The 17911-nt window shown below is 40.7% G+C and overlaps 1 protein-coding gene across 1 annotated transcript in view; it reads right to left on the bottom strand.

Moving 5' to 3' along the window:
- ST8SIA1 (ST8 alpha-N-acetyl-neuraminide alpha-2,8-sialyltransferase 1) overlaps positions 1-17911 on the bottom strand; it is a 187863-nt gene that overhangs the window by 129556 nt on the left and 40396 nt on the right. Inside the window, exon 2 of the mRNA XM_050969133.1 lies at positions 9988-10132. Within this exon, the coding sequence (XP_050825090.1) occupies positions 9988-10132 (145 nt within the window). The remainder of the gene's footprint in view (positions 1-9987; positions 10133-17911) is intronic.

The raw sequence follows: 17911 nt of genomic DNA, 5'->3' as shown, positions 1-17911 counted from the left end.
TTGTCCTTTCTCCTATCCAACTGTTCTGTAAAAGGCTTCATAATTAATGTCCATAATGATCTTGGGAGCAAAAGTTCCATTTTTCATCAGAGAAAGCAGACATGAGTTTTGAAAGATCCTAATATCAAGAACCTTTCCAGACCACCACACATTAATATTAATGAACCTGCCGTGGTGAAGGCTAGGACTATAATAGAGTTTAAAAGAGAACTGGATAAATTCATGGAGGTTAAGTCCACTAATAGCCAGGATGGGGTAAGGAATGGTGTCTCTAGACTCTGTTTGTCAGAGGGTGGAGATGGATGGCAGGAGAGAAATCACTTGATCATTACCTGTTAGGTTCACTACCTCTGGGGCACCTGGCATTGGCCACTGTTGGCAGACATGATACTGGGCTAGATGGACCTTTGATCTGACCCAGTGCAGCCGTTCTTATGTTCTTATCTCTAGCAAATATTTCTTGGCCTGTAGATTATTCACAGTCAATATTCAAAACTCAAGCATGTGTTTTGATTGGACATGGAAGCTGCATGGTAAGTTTTTGTTCCCTGATTGAACAGACATTCTGAGCATCATATTTATGGTGTGAAAACTTGTTTGGGGGAGTTTAACATTCTCTTTCTGCAAACTCTCTGTAAAAGTAGGCTTTTTTCCAGTCACTGGCCTCAAAGCAGACTACTTCTAATTCACTTTTGTCCCTTAGAGTTTTGAGTTATATCTCAGCTATTTCCTTGAGCTGAACCAAGTTTCCTTAATCTTTCAAAAAACTCCTGTCAGAGAGTAAAAAATATATTGCCAGTCTCCTTTCAGTCCAGTCAAACAGTAAAGAGCAGGAAATGCCAGCTACCCCTTACTACATACAGCTTCATCCCTAACAGAGGGTTCCTCAGTTCCTCCAGAATCTAACAAGCATTTTCTTGTCCCAAGTTTGATTTGTGATGGATTAGGCCCTGGCTCTTACTGAAAGTGTCCTGCCCCTAAGGAGAGACCTTTTCTTCTGAGAGACAAGTCTTATCTGCTGGAATATTCCTGAGTCCCTCTGATTTAACCCGTTATGGCAATCTGCATGCAGGGTTTATACTCTTCCTCATACTCTTGCAGTTAATGTCCACCTGGAGTTACCTCACAATCCTCTGCAGATATTACTAACTGAAATAACTTTGCATCAGTACCAAATTTCAACAGCTTTCTCTTAACTACCTTCTCTAAGGTATCAGAAATATTAAAGAAAACATATCCCAGTGCCAAAACCCCACCATTAACTTCTCCACTGCTCTGTTTCCTATAATTTTTATAACCTGATTTCCATCCATGACAACAGTTTCATCCCTTACCCCGTCACCACATGGGAGTTTATCAAAGGCTTTTTGAAAATCCCAGTGTATTATGTCTCTTGAGTCGCCATTATCTACTAACTTTTTCAAAGAAACAGGTTAGATATCTTCTGTGATGGAAAACCACTACAGAAGAGGACTACAGCTGTACCCTCCAGAAAATGCACTGGTGTGACCTGATCAAGTTATGCTAACATCCATCCTCACTGATAGTATGCATGTTACCTATTCTGTCTCAGATAACTCCTGTGTCTTCACATTAAAGTTCAGGCAAACAGCATGAAATCTTTAAAAGAACCCTGGACCAACCATAATAGAACATACCACTGGATGTGCAAAGATCAGCAGCTACATCACAGAAAGAAAACTACATTTTAAAAGTACTTTTGTTTTCCTGGGGGTGGGAGGAAGCTGCATCCTCTCCCTTTGCACTGCAGAGATCCCACGTAACTAAGTTGTCTCAGAATGCGCTGTCTTGGTATCATCGGTATACTCTGTGATCAGCTCTGGAGCAGGGAGTCTGCTTGCCAGTCAGTTTTTCACTCAACAGTCCATGGATTGCTTAAAACTTAATATTTTTACTTTTTATTCCTCAGAGGGCACCTTGGCAGCAATCTGGAGTACAGCACAGGGAATGTGCCTCAGTGCACAAAAGGAAGGCAAATGGTGGTGGATCAGGAGAGTGACCATAGGACCTGCTGTGGTCCTCTGTCCTGCCCAGAACAAACACACAGAGGGCCACTTCAGCTAATGGGATGAAGTGTGGTAGCCTCAGATGATCAGCTCTGCAACTGCTTGTTCTATGTGGGTCAGAATCCTGCCCATTCCTGCCCTCATCATCATCATCACAGAAGCCCAAACCCACTTTTTAGGCTACAGACTTGGCCAATAGTGAAAAAAGAAGATTAGGTTAACATTTTCAGAAGTGGTCACTGGAAAATTTTCGACTAGCTCTAGGGATGAGTTTGTCTACAGGTATTACAGAAAAGCAAACATTCTACCAAGCTAGGTAATACAATAATTTTTATATCAATGGCCTGAGAGCATTTAAATTACATTTATATCAGTATCCACTATTGCTTAATTTTTATGCATTTTATTTTGTGTGCCTATGTACATTATATATGTATGTGTGTGTACATATAATCACTAAAAGTCAGTTTATTCTATTGCATCAAGTATGGCAAGTTCCCTAATTGGGCTGTGAGTTAGTTCCTACTACAAACCAATGACTGGGTCATGATTTGAAGAGTGAAGTCTTTTGCAAGCCCAGAATGGCTTAGCACAGCAGACGGATGGTGATGGAGTGTTTTTATTCATCGTGGAGGAAATATTTCTAAGATTATATCAACATAGCTGTGGTCCTTTACATTCCTGCTATATCCACTGAGCATTTCAGAGTATTACCCATACTTTATAAAGTGGTTTTTAAGCTTCTGAACACTTCTGAAAGGAATATTCATCTTAGCTCACTAGCAACTGGCAAGCAATTTTCGTAATAGATGTCATTCTTCAAAGTAGGGGTTTGAAGTATTTAGTCCAAGGTTTTGTCTGAAATATGAAGCTAGATAAATACTTTATTTATGAATTCACTCTAAATAAATCTTCCTAGGCTTTTAAGACCAGTGGGGTTTCATCTATAAAGGTTTATGAAATTCCTCTGTGGCAAAATGCACAGGGATAGCAAACCAAGTTACAGATGTTGCCAGAGTTGTGAGTTTTGTTCCTCTACGTTTTCCTTTAGTTTTTCTTCCTCCTTTCACTTTATGGTATGCTTACTGAGTGAGACTATACTTATTAATCATCTGTAGACTTGATAGGTAGATATCAAATTTGGCCAGAAAAATTCCAAAGAAATATTTTTTGCCAGAAATTGCTGATTCATAAAAATGTTGCATAGAGATTATTTGATTTCAGCAGAATTCCAAAAGAACCAAGGTGGGGGTCCAATGGATCCCTGCCTGCCAGGGTTTCCATCAGCCTAGTTTCCTATTGGCTCACCTGCCTGAGTCCTCACTAACTTGGGCTTCCAGACTCCCAGCTCCTCTGCAGCTCATGTAGCCAGCTCTGGGGAGCTGGCAGCCCCAGTTCCCAAACTCACAGACCCTTAGCAACCCAAGCTCCAAGGGCTTCCTGGGACCATGGTTCCAGGGCTGTCAACTAGGCAGACTGCCCCATTGGCAAGGCTCCATTCTCGTTGACAGAGAAATTTGAAATTTTAGGTTTTCATTCTAAATCGTAACAGAACCAAATTTGAAAATATCTAAGTCTTCCCCAAAAGGGAATTGCCTCTCTCTACCCAGCTCTGGTAGATATATGTTTAAAATCAATATGGCTATCTTTTTTTAAATGTTAAAAAAAAGAGTGATTGTGATTGCTATAAAATTAGCATTTTTTTAAATGAAGAAAGCTGTGAAGATTCAGCACAGTTTAGAAGGCTTAACAATGCAAAATGGTTCACATTCAAGCTGCTCACACCATTACTGACAGAAGCAAGAATGTCTAAAATCAAGCTGACCTATCCAGGAATATATCGGTGCCTTGGAGAGAATCTCTAAAAATCAAACTGACATAGCCAGGAATGTACTGATGTCTTAATTTGAATCCATAGCAATTTACAATATCTCTGCACCAAAGAATGACAGAAGTCAATATAATAAACTGTCTCTCTAAAAAGTACAATTTGTTTATTAATCCAGTAAAATATGTAGCAATCTGAGATCAATGTTACAAATTCTATGGGCATTCAGAAGTCAATACGTATTTTTCTTTTTTTCCCCAACATATTTTCCAGACAAAAACAAAATAAGTCTTAACAAACAACAAACTAACAAAAAAAAAATCAATTCGAAGGAGCCTGTTAGGCGTTTTTCAAATCACATGGTGAGCTGTGCTTTGTATTTTGTAATTTAACAGTAGAGTCCCAGAAAAGAGAATTGCCAAGAAGTGAATGACCGGTAAGTAGAAGTTGGCACTGAAGGTGAAATCCTGGCCCCCTTAAATCAATGGAAGTTTTGCCACTGATTTCAATACAGTCAAGATTTCACTGGAAGTCTTTATGGGGAAAACTAACCATTTCTGATTATATTTACTAACTTCATCCTATTTCAAATACACCCATCCATTCTGGTTATAAATACAAAATTTATCAACAACAAAACCATAGACAGTATGATGAGGCCCAAGTCCCAAAATGAATTACCTTTCTGATACCCCCTAACCAAAACTCTCTCCTCACCCCATTCCATCAATCCATCCCTCTCCACCAGAAAACGAAAACAAAACAAAAAACAAACAAAACTGGCATAACAGAGAAGTTTTGTAGTGTGACCGTTAGTGTGTTAAGGCCAGATTCTGATACTGTGCATCAATTTTACATAGGATGAATAGCTCCTTATTCCACAGGAAGTCCCATTAACTTCAGTGGAACTATTTGTGGAGCGAGGTGTTTACTAACTACGGTAAGTGACACACAATTTGGCTCTTTGACTCTGTAGGATCAGCAGGGGAACCAGAATTCAATATGTATTTGCAGAATTCTTCAGCAAGTCCTGAGGTTGAAGGCCTCATACACTGATGGTGCCCTACCTCCAACAGAAATGAGGAGGTGGCCCCAAAAGAATCCCAGTGAAGAAAGTAATTACACACAGAACGTCTTAGGACTAGGAGCAACTGGAGGAAAAGAGGCTTTCTGGGTGAAGTAGAGTAGGGTGTTCCTTTGGATATCTGAGTTGTCAAGCTAACATCTAAGAGAATCTGGAGGCACTGGTTGATGGCCAGCCTCTCACAAATGAAATCACAGGGTTCAACTCACAAACAACACAGGCCTCTATCCAGAAAAGTACTTACACATGTGTTTCAGTCTTAGGCCTGGTCTACACTATGAGTTTATGTCGAATTTAGCAGGGTTAAATCAAATTAACCCTGCACCCGTCCACACAATGAAGCCATTTACTTCGACATAAAAGGCTCTTAAAATCGATTTCTGTACTCCTCCCCAACGAGGGGATTAGCGCTGAAATCGATATCGCCTGTTCGAATTAGGGTTAGTGTGAATGCAATTTGATGGTATTAGCCTCCGGGAGCTACCCCACAGTGCGCCATTATGACCGCTCTGGACAGCACTTTCAACTCAGATGCACTGGCCAGTTAGACAGGAAAAGCCCCGCAAACTTTTGAATTTCACTTCCTGCTTGCCCAGTGTGGAGAGCTGATCAGCACAGATAACCATGCAGTCTGAAAGTCGAAAAAGAGCTCCAGCATGGACCATACAGGAGGTACTGGATCTGATCACTGTATGGGGAGATTATTCCATGCTAGCAGAGCTACGTTCCAAAAGACGAAATACCACAACATTTGAAAAAATCTCAAAGGGCATGATGGAGAAAGGCCACAACAAGGACTCAACACAGTGCTGCGTGAAAGTTAAGGAGCTCAGACAATCGTACCAGAAAGCCAAAGAAGCAAATGGACACTCCGGGGCAGAACTGCAGACATGCTGCTTCTACACTGAGCTGCATGCAATTCTAGGGGGGCTGCCACCACTACCTCACCCCGACCGTGGATTCTGAGAGGGGGTAATCTCAGTCATGCCTGAGGATTCTGTGGATGGAGAAGATGAGGAGGAGGATGAGGACGACCTTGAGGAGAGGACATAGCACACCTTTCTCTTCAACAGCCAGGATCTTTTTCTCATCATGACTGAAATACCCTCCCAACCCTCCCAAGGCAGTATCCCAGACCATGAAACCGGAGAAGGGACCTCTGGTGAGTGTACCTTTGTATATATAAACATGGTTTAAAAGCAAGTGTTTTTTTAATGTTTAATTTGCCGTGAGGACTTGGGATGCATTTGCAGCCAGTACAGCTACTGGAAAAGTCTGTTAACATGTCTGGGGATGGAGCAGAAATCCTCCAGGGACATCTCCATGAGGGTCTCCTGGAGGTACAGCCTTTGCAGAAAGTTTCCGGAGAGAACCAGCCACACGGTGGCAGGAGGAGTAAAGCGATCATCCCAGAGAATTGGATGGGTGGGAGGTTACTTTGGTTTCTGCTGCTGCATGTTAACATGAAAACCGCAGTACTCAATGGGCTTTGTTTGTTTGTATGGGAAAGGAGGGTGCTGCTTTTATGAACCTTTTATGAAGGTTGCAGAAGCCGAAAGACTATGGCTTACCATGGCTGCATGCAAGCCGAATTCTGTTGCCCAGCCCTGTGCCTGTGATCTCTAACACCAAAGCCGCAGGCACTCAATATAAAAGATGCAAAAAGCGACCTTGTACCGAAATCACGTGCTATGAAATGTGAATAGTGTTGTTCACCGTGAAAGAGTATACCCATTGTTCTGTAAAATGTATCTTTTAAAATTCTTCTCTCTCTTTTTTCCCTCCTACAGCTGCAAATTTTTTAAGTCTCCCTCTTCCATCCCGAAGGATACAGGTGTCCCTGTCAGATAAGACGGCAAAAAAAACGCATGCGTGATGAAATGTTCTGAGATCATGCAGTCGACCCGCAATGAAAGAGCTCATTTGAATGAGTGGAAGGACACAGTATCATAGTACAGGAAAGTGGCCAATGACCATGAGAACAGGAGGGATGAACGTGAGGACAGGAGGGACGATTGAGATGAAAGGTGGTGGCAGGAAGATCAGAGGAGGCAGGATGCAATGCTGGGGCTACTGCAGGATCAAACGGACATGCTCCCGCATCTGGTGGAGCTTCAGGAATGGCAGCAGGATCAGAGAGTGCTGCTGCAGCTCCTGTTTAACTGCCCTCCCCCCTCCCCAAGTTCCACAGCCTCCTCACCCAGACGCCCAAGAACGTGGAGGGGGGAGGCTCCGGGGACCCAACCACTCCACCCCAGTGGACAGCCCAAGCAACAGAAGACTGGCATTCAACAAGTTTTGAAGTGGCCTTTTCCTTCCCTCCTCCCACACCCCATCTGGGCTACCTTGTCAGTTATCTCTCTATTTTTATAATCAATTAATAAAGAATACATGGTTTTTAAATGATCATGACTTTATTTCCTTTGCAAGCAAGCTGTGTCTCCCGTTGCTCCGGGGAGGGGCGACTTATGACATGGCTTACAGGGAATTAAAATCAACAAAGGGGATGGCTTTGCATCCAGGAGAAACACAAACAACTGTCACACAGAATGGCCCCCTCAAGGATTGAACTCAAAACCCTGGGTTTAGCAGGCCGTTGATTTCACAGAGGGAGGGAGGAAGGAAGCAAATGAATACAAAACAAATCTGTCTTTTAATTTGATCCACTCCATCTATCTTTTACATCTTAGGCTGGCAGCAGACGGTGCAGTAGTACTGCTAGCCATTGTCATCTCCTGGGTGCTTGGCAGAAAATGGGAATGACCTGGCTGAGTCATTCCCATGTCGGCCCAGGTGCCCCAACTGACCTCACTGAGGTCGGCTAAAAGAGAACCCAGGAGTACGATGACAATGGCTATCAGGCGTAACACACTGTCTGTTGCCAAAGGCAATGAGCTGCTGCTGTGTAGCAATGCAGTTCCAAATCTGCTAGCACCCAGCAGACATACAGTGACAGTCAGCTGTGCAGGCTCCATGCTTGCTGTGGTATGGCATGTGCACAGGTAACCCAGGAAAAAAGACGTGAAATGATTGTCTGCCGTTGCTTTCACGGAGGTAGGGAGAGGGGGGCCTGACAACATGTACCCAGAACCACGTGCAACAATGTGTTTTGTCCTATCAGGCATTGGGATCTCAACCCAGAATTCCAATGGGCGGGGGAGACTGCGGGAACTATGGGATAGCTATGGGATAACTACCCACAGTGCCTCGGCACTATGGACGCACACCGCCAATTAATGTGCTTAGTGTGGACGCATGCACTCAACTTTATACAATCTATTGCCAAAAATCGAATTCTGTAAAATTGGAGTAATTCCATAGTGTAGACGTACCCTCAGTGACTTCAGTGGGATTACTCACATACATAAAATTAAGCACATTTAACTGTGCTGCTGGATCATGCTTAGCTCAGAAAGTTCACAGAGCCCTAGCTCCAAATGTATCACTCTAATTGATCCAAAGGGGTTGTTAATCCCTTTTGTACCATTTAAAACAGAAAATTTTACTCAGCAGTTTAGTAAATTCCTCCATCATTTGTCACCATATCAAAACGAGATCAATTAAAAAAAAATTTGACCGTGGAACATCTTGGCACTTCAGTATTAATACTACTTAAGTGGAAAGAAAGATCTCTGGGGTTTCATTTACACTGGAACTCAATTTATCAATATACATTTTTCATAAGAGAATAAAAATCAATTGCCAAATTTTGTAATGCAGAAATCTAAGCTGTAGCTGCAAAACACAATATATGTAAACCTATTATACTTGCAAACCCCATGTTTGTGCTTGTAAGCAGTTAGGTAGGTGCACAAATACCCAATTTGGAAGTGCAAGTGCCTGTTTTTTATGGCTCATTTATTTATTGTTGGGCTGTGTGTGCCCACCTGCTCCACTATCCTCTTCTGGAAACTGTGCTCCAATTGTCCTTAATAATAGCCTCTGGTGACAGTAGGCTAGTTGTTTATGGCCCAATCTTGCAGTCCGTAAGACCTGAATGACAATTTTGCTTTCTTAGGGAATCCAGGATTGAGCTCTTGAAAATAAATAGCCAAAATACCATTTTTTTATATCTACGTCGTGGACCATCTGCTATACTCAGTCAAACTGATCACAATCTAAAGTAACATCAAGTTCAGAATTTGGAAGAATTGAGGTGTTACTCCAGACTTAGATCCATGTAACTGAGATCAGAATCTAGCCCATCAAACATATTTTTGGGTCTTTTAATTTAAATGCTATGGACTAAACTCATCAATAATGTAAATAGGCGAAATTCCAATGACTTTAACGGGACTGCTCCTGTTAACACCAGCTGTGAATTTGGGTCTATATATTATAGGCCAGAAGCAGTCCTTTTGGAGGATGAGGGGAACAACAGTCTTAAGCCAAAAGTATTGGCAAATCTCTGCATGCTGTATAAGCAAGGAGAACTTTACGATTCTTCACTGTATATTTTGTAGTATTGCCAACTCCTGTGATTTTATCACTAGTCTTGACATATTTGAGGTTTTATTTAAAGCTCTAGCTTCTGGAAATGTGAGAATTTAAGCCTTTATTTATTTAATGTAAGTTCCTAGCCCTCGTGGTTAAATAGAAAAGGTTGAAAATATAACCTGAATGCTCCCTGAAGGCTCAAAACCCAATAGGAAAATAAAAGGATCTGAAACATTTATTTTTTAAAATATCATAATTTTTATGTTAATCTCATGATCATTTGGGTCCTGACTCATGATTTGTAAACTTTTGGGGTGGGCAATACTGAGAAGTGGTCACAGGAGGAATTCAAACTATAGATACCCTCTGATACTTGAAACTATGGCTAATCTTCCTGCTGTATATACATTTGGGGGGTGGGGGTGGGAGACAGAGATTTGCAATGCCTCCGGCTAAATAAAGGATTATGAGAAAACATTTATCATGAAGAAGTGAAGCTACAGATTACTCCTTACAACTAGCCTTTCAGCCAGCCTGATTTAACATATACAGTTTTATTGTCTGGAGAAGAAATAGAGGGCTAAAATGAAAAGAACACGATAGTTACTGACCTGTGGGAAAAGGGAGTAAGTTGCATTGTCAATAGTGACGGAATGTAAAAATTCCCCATCAAACCAGAGGTTCTTTCCCAGCGGAGAGTTCTGTTTTGTCATAGCAAAGAGCTGACCAGGGTCACAACAGTCTTCCAGCTGTTTCCTAATAAAGAGAAAAAGGAAGAAATGTATTAATTAGGGCTCAGTTATGGAAATCTCATAGAGATGCTTCCCATCTTTACTTGAATCTCCACCCAGCTGAGACTATGTAGATACTGTTAAGTCAAGTTTCTACATAGTAATAAAGAGCCAAACAGCAGATTTCTATTCTGAATATTGGTATGATAAATTTCATAGAATATCAGGGTTGGAAGGGACCTCAGAAGATCATCTAGTCCATTGTTTTAATTTTTTTTTTTAATATAAAAATGGGAACAGTTTTTAGCAAAAAATATGCCCATTCTCAACTAGTTCTAACTAGTAAACATAAAAACCACAGATCTCTAGTACCCTTTTAAGAGTCACACACGTGGAAATTAAAGAAGCAGTTTTTAAAACTATAATTTAATTACATAAACAATAAAACATTGTATTTAACCTTTATTACCAGGCCTATAAAAACCTCACAACTGAATACTCCCAAACTTTGGGAAAGTTGAGACCCAACTCCTAATTTATCAGTTCAGGTTTATTTCTAGTTACTATAAATCCTTGTGCTACTTTCACAGCTCCTGCAACCTGATTGAAGTCCAACTTGGATAATTGCATTCTGCTATATTATATATGCCATGTAGTTTTAATGGGATCGGGCATTCTCCTTTCCTATCCTATAAATTGCTGTATCACTGTGCACTATTAAACAAATGTTGTGTTCCACCCAAGAGGCAGCTGGGTTTTTATGAAAGGATAAGGTTTCCTATGTACGGTATATGGGCCCGATTCTGAAAGTGACATAAAGAGTAATCCTTACTGATAGGATTGGAGGATTACTCCCATGAGGCAGGCTCTCCAGTATTGGTGCCACAGTTTGCAATACTGTTGTTGGGCACTTTGAGCAGAACCGATGTCACAAAATTGCACATCAGAGCAGGATCTGCTGACGTGGGCTTCTCTACATTGAAGCAGACAGGCAGAGAGCTCTAATTTCTGTTCTAATTAGATTGTAAAGTCTTCAGGATAGAGACTTTCTCTTAGAGGAACTAGCACAACAAGACCCAATCTCAGTTGAGACCTTTAAGAGCTACTATATTACAAAAAATAATAGGCCAGAGCCTGCAGTTCTCATCTTCAGTGGAAATCTGGCCTGAGTGCCAACTGCAATTAGAATAGATATATTCATCAGTGAAAACCAGCTATGAAATGTTTTCTACTCATTGGCCAGATCCTCAGCCAGTGTAAACTGGTGTAGTTCCATTGCCTTCAATGGAGCTACACTGATTTATACCAGCTGAGAAGCTGGCCTTTATAGACATTTTTCCTCACCATTTGAATATAGTCATGTATATAAAGTAGTTTCTGTAGGACTCATCTTCCCAAAAGAACTGCTGTTGTTGTGTATCTTGTTAGAACTGGAAGACCGGAAAAATGCTAGCTATGTTGCATATGTTATTAAAGCCTTCTGTTCTTATTATCTTGTTCGGTACACAAGAAATTACCCATCCCTCTGCCAACATCGTGTCTTGACTACATCTAAGCATTGTGTTGTAACAAAATGTTTTTAGAGAAACAAAAGTTACAAGCAACCTTATGCGTAAAATGAAACCCTACTGGCAATAGCTTATATGAAAATCCTGCATTTGAGAGGGGAAAAAATCCTTTTCCACAGAGTCTAGAGCCTGAAGTTTTGGTTTACAGTGAGTTTTCTGAACCTTTTGTTTCTGTTTCGGTTTACACCGGCTTGAACCCAAAGCAAAACTCAGAAAGTTGAAATGAATCTAAAACTCAGAAAAAAATAAATGTAAAATTAAAATATTTTCCAAGGTTATAAGTCAAAACCATAAATCCCTTCCATGCATTAAGATGATCCATGGCCACAACTGAGGCCAAGGTATGGGTGGGCTTTTGGGCTTCAACAGGAAAGGATTATTAAGCTCTACTTGAACTGCACCACCTAATCACGTCCATCTAATCATTACACAAACATGGAAGTGCAGACATACTGGTAGGCTTTCTGACTATCTTAACTGAATATCGAATGGGGGACTGTTGGGATGGTGCTGGATTGATGTGGCCATACTGAATGAATGGTGAGAACATGGCTTGACATGACTGAACTGCAAAAGAGGATTCTGGGAGCAGAATCCTTCTCGTAGCATCAGACAGATGGCAGAGATGAGACTGACTGGCTCCATGCTGTGTGTGTCATCAATACTGGTCTTTGAGTCAGCAAATATGTCCACTTGAAAGCAAACAACATATGTGAACATCCTGAGTGGAGCATGGGCTGACCCATCATGCTGGGGGCTGAAGAGAATAATTGATAAGGGAGTGAATGTGGGGTAATGTTCAGTTGGCACCACTCTGCAGTCTCCTCCTAAAGTATTAATTTGGTAAAAATCATAGCCACATGTCCACTGGGCATGCTTTTAAGACATCTTCTCCTCAAAGGAGTCACGAATATAAAAATCAAGCAAATTATATTACTGTTGGGAGAATTCCTTAACTGATGCTTGAAAACGCTGCTAGACAGAGGAGCCAAAACTCTGCTCCATGGGCTCAAGTAGGATTGTGATCAGAGGGGTTTCCAGGCAACCTCTGAAGACTTTGCTAACTGCTTTAAGTGATTTGATGGCAAGGACTAGATCACAGTCAATGCTGCAGCCAGGAGTTAAGGCTGTGGGAACAGGTACAGATGATCTGCCGGTGAGTTCTTATGGCTTGTTATCCCCGGAATTGGCTCAGATGAAATTGGCAGCTCTCTTTCAGGATGGCTCCACATTTCAGTAACAATGCCTTGCCCTTAGCAACCCCTGTCCGCAAAGGTAAATGTTAGTAGACAAATTACAGCCCCACATAATTGGTAAATCTTATGTGGAAGAGGGGACAGAAGGAAACATATCATGGTTCCTTACATTAATTAATATAGGAGCAAAGGCAACTTTAAGTATTAAAACACCTGCAGTGGGCAGTAGATCAAACTACATTTTAAATAAATACAGTGGTCTGTAACAGCATAACTGAAAAAGCTATATTAAAAGCAGATACAGTACGACTGGAAAAGTGAAAGATTAATTTGCAGAAAGGCTGGTTGTGAAGAAAGAGACTGTAAATAACCAGGTGTTTCAGAAGGATTAAAAAAGTGAGCCTGGAAAGCTATGGCAGCTGTGGCACTGCCAGACAATAAGTGAACAGGGAAATGTCTCATGATTTGGGCTAGAAAGAAAAGGCAGTGGTAAAGATAGTGAAAAAAAATGTGTAAAGCAGCTCCTTAGCGTTCCTATCCAGCAGAAGTTGTTCCCCACATTTAAAAACCCTGTTGCAGGATCTAAAAGCACAAGGGGTAGTAGTAAAGTGTCAAAGCCCCTGCAATGCTGCAATCTGGCTTGTACAGAAACCAGATGGCAGATGACATGCCATGATTATATTATAAAAATATAATTGCAAATCTACCCTTGTTGTAGCCAAACTTCCAACTATAATGGCCAGAGCAATGGCCAAGGCTAAATGGTTCTCTGTACTGAATTTCTTATTTGTTAATTGTTTCCTTGTTATGTTATTAACTTCTTTGAATTAATAACAGGCTAAATTATAAGAATTCCTGAGTTCCTGTTAACACCAAAGAAACAAATTAGAGGACTAGGCCAAAAGAAACCTGATGAGGTTCAACAAGGACAAGTGCAGAGTCCTGCTCTTAGGACGGAAGAATCCCATTCACTGTTACAGACTAGGGACTAAGTGGCTAGGCAGCAGTTCTGCAGAAAAGGACCTAGGGGTTACAGTGGACGAGAAACTGGATATGAGTCAACAGTGTGCCCTTGTTGCTAGAACGCTAATGGCATTTTGGGCTGTAAAAGTAGGGGCATTGCCAGCAGATCGAGGGATGTGATCATTCCCCTCTATTCGACATTGGTGAGGCCTCATCTGGAGTACTGTGTCCAGTTTTGGGCCCCACACTACAAGAAGGATGTGAAAAAATTGGAAAGAGTCCAGCAGAGGGCAACAAAAATGATTAGGGGGATGGAGCACATGACTTATGAGGAGAGGCTGAGGGAACTGGGATTGTTTAGTCTGCAGAAGAGAAGAATGAGGGGGGATTTGACAGCTGCTTTCAACTACCTGAAAGGTTGAGGGAACAGCTTATTTAGTCTGCAAAAGAGAAGACTGATGGGGGATTTGATAGCTGCTTTCAACTACCTGAAAGGGGGTTTCAAAGAGGATGGATCTAGACTGTTCTCAGTGGTACCTGATGACCGAACAAGGAATAATGGTCTCAAGTTGCAGTGGGGGAGATTTAGGTTGGATATTAGGAAAAACTTTTTCACTCAGAGAGTGGTTAAGCACTGGAATGGGTTACCTAGGGAGGTGATGGAATCTCCTTCCTTAGAGGTTTTTAAGGCCTAGCTTGACAGATCCCTGTCTGGGATGATTTAGTTGGGAATTGGTCCTGCTTTGAGCAGGGGGTTGGACTAGATGATCTCCTGAGGTCTCTTCGAACCCTGATATTCTATGATTCTATGATTCTAAATGCCTGAGCAGGTACAGAGGAAGCTCTGGGTAGCAAACTTGGTGCAAACATTGGAAAACATGTGGACAGAGAAATCAACACGAACAAAAGGAAGAGCCAAAGGAATAATTAAAATATCGATGAAAAATAGAAAACATAGTAATGCTTAAAATTGGTAAAGAAAGGCAAAATAATCCCTATATAAAGGAAACGCTTTCCAGTTAACAGATAAGTATATGGCCAGTCCTGTGGCAGTTTTAGTAACCACTCCAGATAGAGACATGTAAAACATTCTGATCAAATCCAATTATACTTGCCAGGGGATTAAATATAACAATTTTCAGAAATGAATGCACAGTATGTACTGGCCTATAAGGTCCGGTCAGAGGCCTTGTGTATTTTGTTTTTGTTTTGGTTGCTTATGTTTTTGCAGGTTAAACTATAAATTTATGGAAGCAAGAAATATGCTTTGAAATTTGCTATGGCTTGTTAGCAATGTGATTACTAGACCTGTCTGTGCTACAGGATTTCAGCTGAAGAATAAGCCAGAAGATTGTTAAATTACTCAAATTTCAATACAATGAGCACCCTTCTTAGGGGCATAAGCATAAAAACATGCTGTGTCAAACTAAAGGTCCATCTAGCCCAGAGTCCTGTCTTTTACCAATGACCAATGCCAAGTGTTTCAGAGAAAATCAACAGAACAGGCAATGATCAAGTAATCATTGCAGCCCATTCCCAGCTTCTGGCAAACAAAGGCCAGGGACACCATCCCTGCCCATCTTGGCTAATAGCCTTTATGAGTTTCTCTCTTTCTTTTACAACAAAAAAACACCTTGCATAGTCTTGGCCTTGACAACATTTTCTGACAAGAAGTTCCACAGGTTAATTTTCCTGTGTTTATTTCCTTTTGTTTATTTTAAACCTGCTGCTTAGCAATCGTAATTGGTAACCCCTAGTTCTTTTGTTATATAGAAAAAGAAGTAAATTACACTTTCTTATTTACTTTCTCAACAACAGTCAGGATTTCATAGACCTCTATTGTATTCCCCCTTTAGTTATCTCTTTTCCAAGTTAGAAAGTCCTAGTCTTGTTAATCTTTTCTTAGACAAAGTTGTTCCAGATCCCAAGTTTTGGACTTGACTATCTTGAAATTTTGTGTCATCTGCAAATTTTTGCCACTTTATTGTTTGCCTTTTTAATACATAGGTCATTTGACAGTATTACCTTTCCCCTGTACAGACCCCTGGAAATGCTACTGTTTACCTCCCTCCATTCTAAAAACTAACCAGTTATTCTTGCCTTTTGTCCCTTATCTTTTAACCAGTTATTGATCCATAAAGAACTTTCTTTCTTATCCTATAACAGCTCACCTTGCCTAAAAACCTTCAGTAAGGGTTCAGAGACTTTCTGAAGATCTGAATACACTATATTCACTAAATCACCTTGTCTATATCTTTGTTAATCCTCTCAAAGAATTCTAGTAAGCTAATCTTTAACTGTAAAAGAGAAATGCAAAATTCGTTAGTTCTTCTATATTGGCTTTATTTCTTCTTGGGCATTCCAAGGTGCTAAGGAGACCTTAATTACCCAGTGACCTCACTGGTTGTGTAGCAGGCTTCCTGCTTTTGATATACTATCAGTATAGAAAAATCTCAGAATCTGAAAGCAGCCTCCAGGTTTAATTCTCTGAAGACAAGAAAGTTTTGGTTTTTTAAAATAAAATAAAAAGCTTTTGGAAAGTCTAAATTCCAGTATTGGGACAGATAACAGTGCAGATTTATTCAAAGTCCTAGCCAAAGTAAACCTTATTGTGGGGAATAACTTGAAGCTAACCTCTGTAAAATGTCCTGTACAAAAGTCATGTTAAAGTTGTTTCCCTGATAATGTTTACTCTAGCAGCATTTAAAACAAAAAGGCTAAAAGAAAGCAAAGTAAAAGGGAATTAAAAAAAATTCTATCCAGGTAACTGATTTTCCAGTACAAAAGCTGTCCACAACCCAATAAAGGAATATCAAGTTGCTAAACCCGGTAAAGGGGATGATAAGAAGGAAGAATGTGGAAGATGGGGAAATCTGGCACTCTATGGTAACAGAATCTGTCATTCCCTTTGAGGCCATAAAAGACACTCAGGGAATATGGACATTCCATGTACCAAATAAGGCATGTATTTCTGCTTGGTACAGGGATTAACATCCAAGATATTAACAAATGGGTGGCAAGAAGCTTCAGGAAAACATGCTTTAGTTAGTAGTTAGGAGGGAATATAATCCAGCTAACCAAAGGTGGTTAGGGATCTCAAGTGTAAGAAATGGTGCATATGCATTGAGGGCCAACGTATCCCAAGAAATTAATACCAAAACTGGGGAATTGTGAGACCCACATACTCCACATTAAAAAAAACCCTCAGACACGCCAACATCATCGTATAAAAGCACCCCAAGAAAACATAATTGAGGGGGCTTGGGTTTAAAAATAAAACTAAAATTTCAGTCATAAATATAGAATCAACTGTAAAATTGTATAACATCACTGAGAATATAAAAATGTGTCAATAAAGATGTAATTGGTGCACATAGAACACATTTTTACAGGGGTATGGTAATAAAACTGTATTTAAAGTGTCCAGACAAAAGTACCCTAACATAAATGTGCTTTAAGATGCCATACCTCATATGGTGACAATATGTAGTATATGGAAGGATAATCATAGGTTAATGTAACCTAATCAACACAAAAACATCACAATGTTCCTAAACATATAAATTGGTTAATTCAAAATTGTAATCATAGTGTATACACACACACACACATTACAGGAATCTAAATTTAGATTCCTGGTGTCTTAGTCCCTGAGGAGTGAATAATCAATAGTCTGTCACAGAGTCACCAGCCTAATGCTCTAAAACTGATCTCTAAAAAGCCAGTCAAAACCTGGTGAGGCATGCCTCCCCTCACACTGCTGCCGGAGCAAAAAAAGCCTAAGTGGTCTTGGCCTTCCTATGTCTGACCTCAGTGAGCATCCCCGCAGTGAGTCCACCTGGACATGGCTCCTGGGGAAGGCAAAGGGCCTTGTAACTCTCCGACAACATAGTAAATTAACAGGTACACAGTGTGGAACGGACTTGTTGGCACGGGAATCAGTAACTTTTAGCCAAATCCATCTTGGACTCCCCGCCTCTCTCCCAATTACAGACTGCTCAGCTTCTAGCAACCGGACCTCCAGCACACTCATTGCTCCTCCTCCTGTTCTTTGGCCCATTTCCCAGGCAAAGTGGC

Source organism: Gopherus flavomarginatus, chromosome 1 (genome assembly GCF_025201925.1).
Source record: "Gopherus flavomarginatus isolate rGopFla2 chromosome 1, rGopFla2.mat.asm, whole genome shotgun sequence".
NCBI lineage: Eukaryota > Metazoa > Chordata > Testudines > Testudinidae > Gopherus > Gopherus flavomarginatus.
Note: the sequence above shows the minus strand (reverse complement) of the source record. Positions and strands in the feature narration are given on the sequence as shown.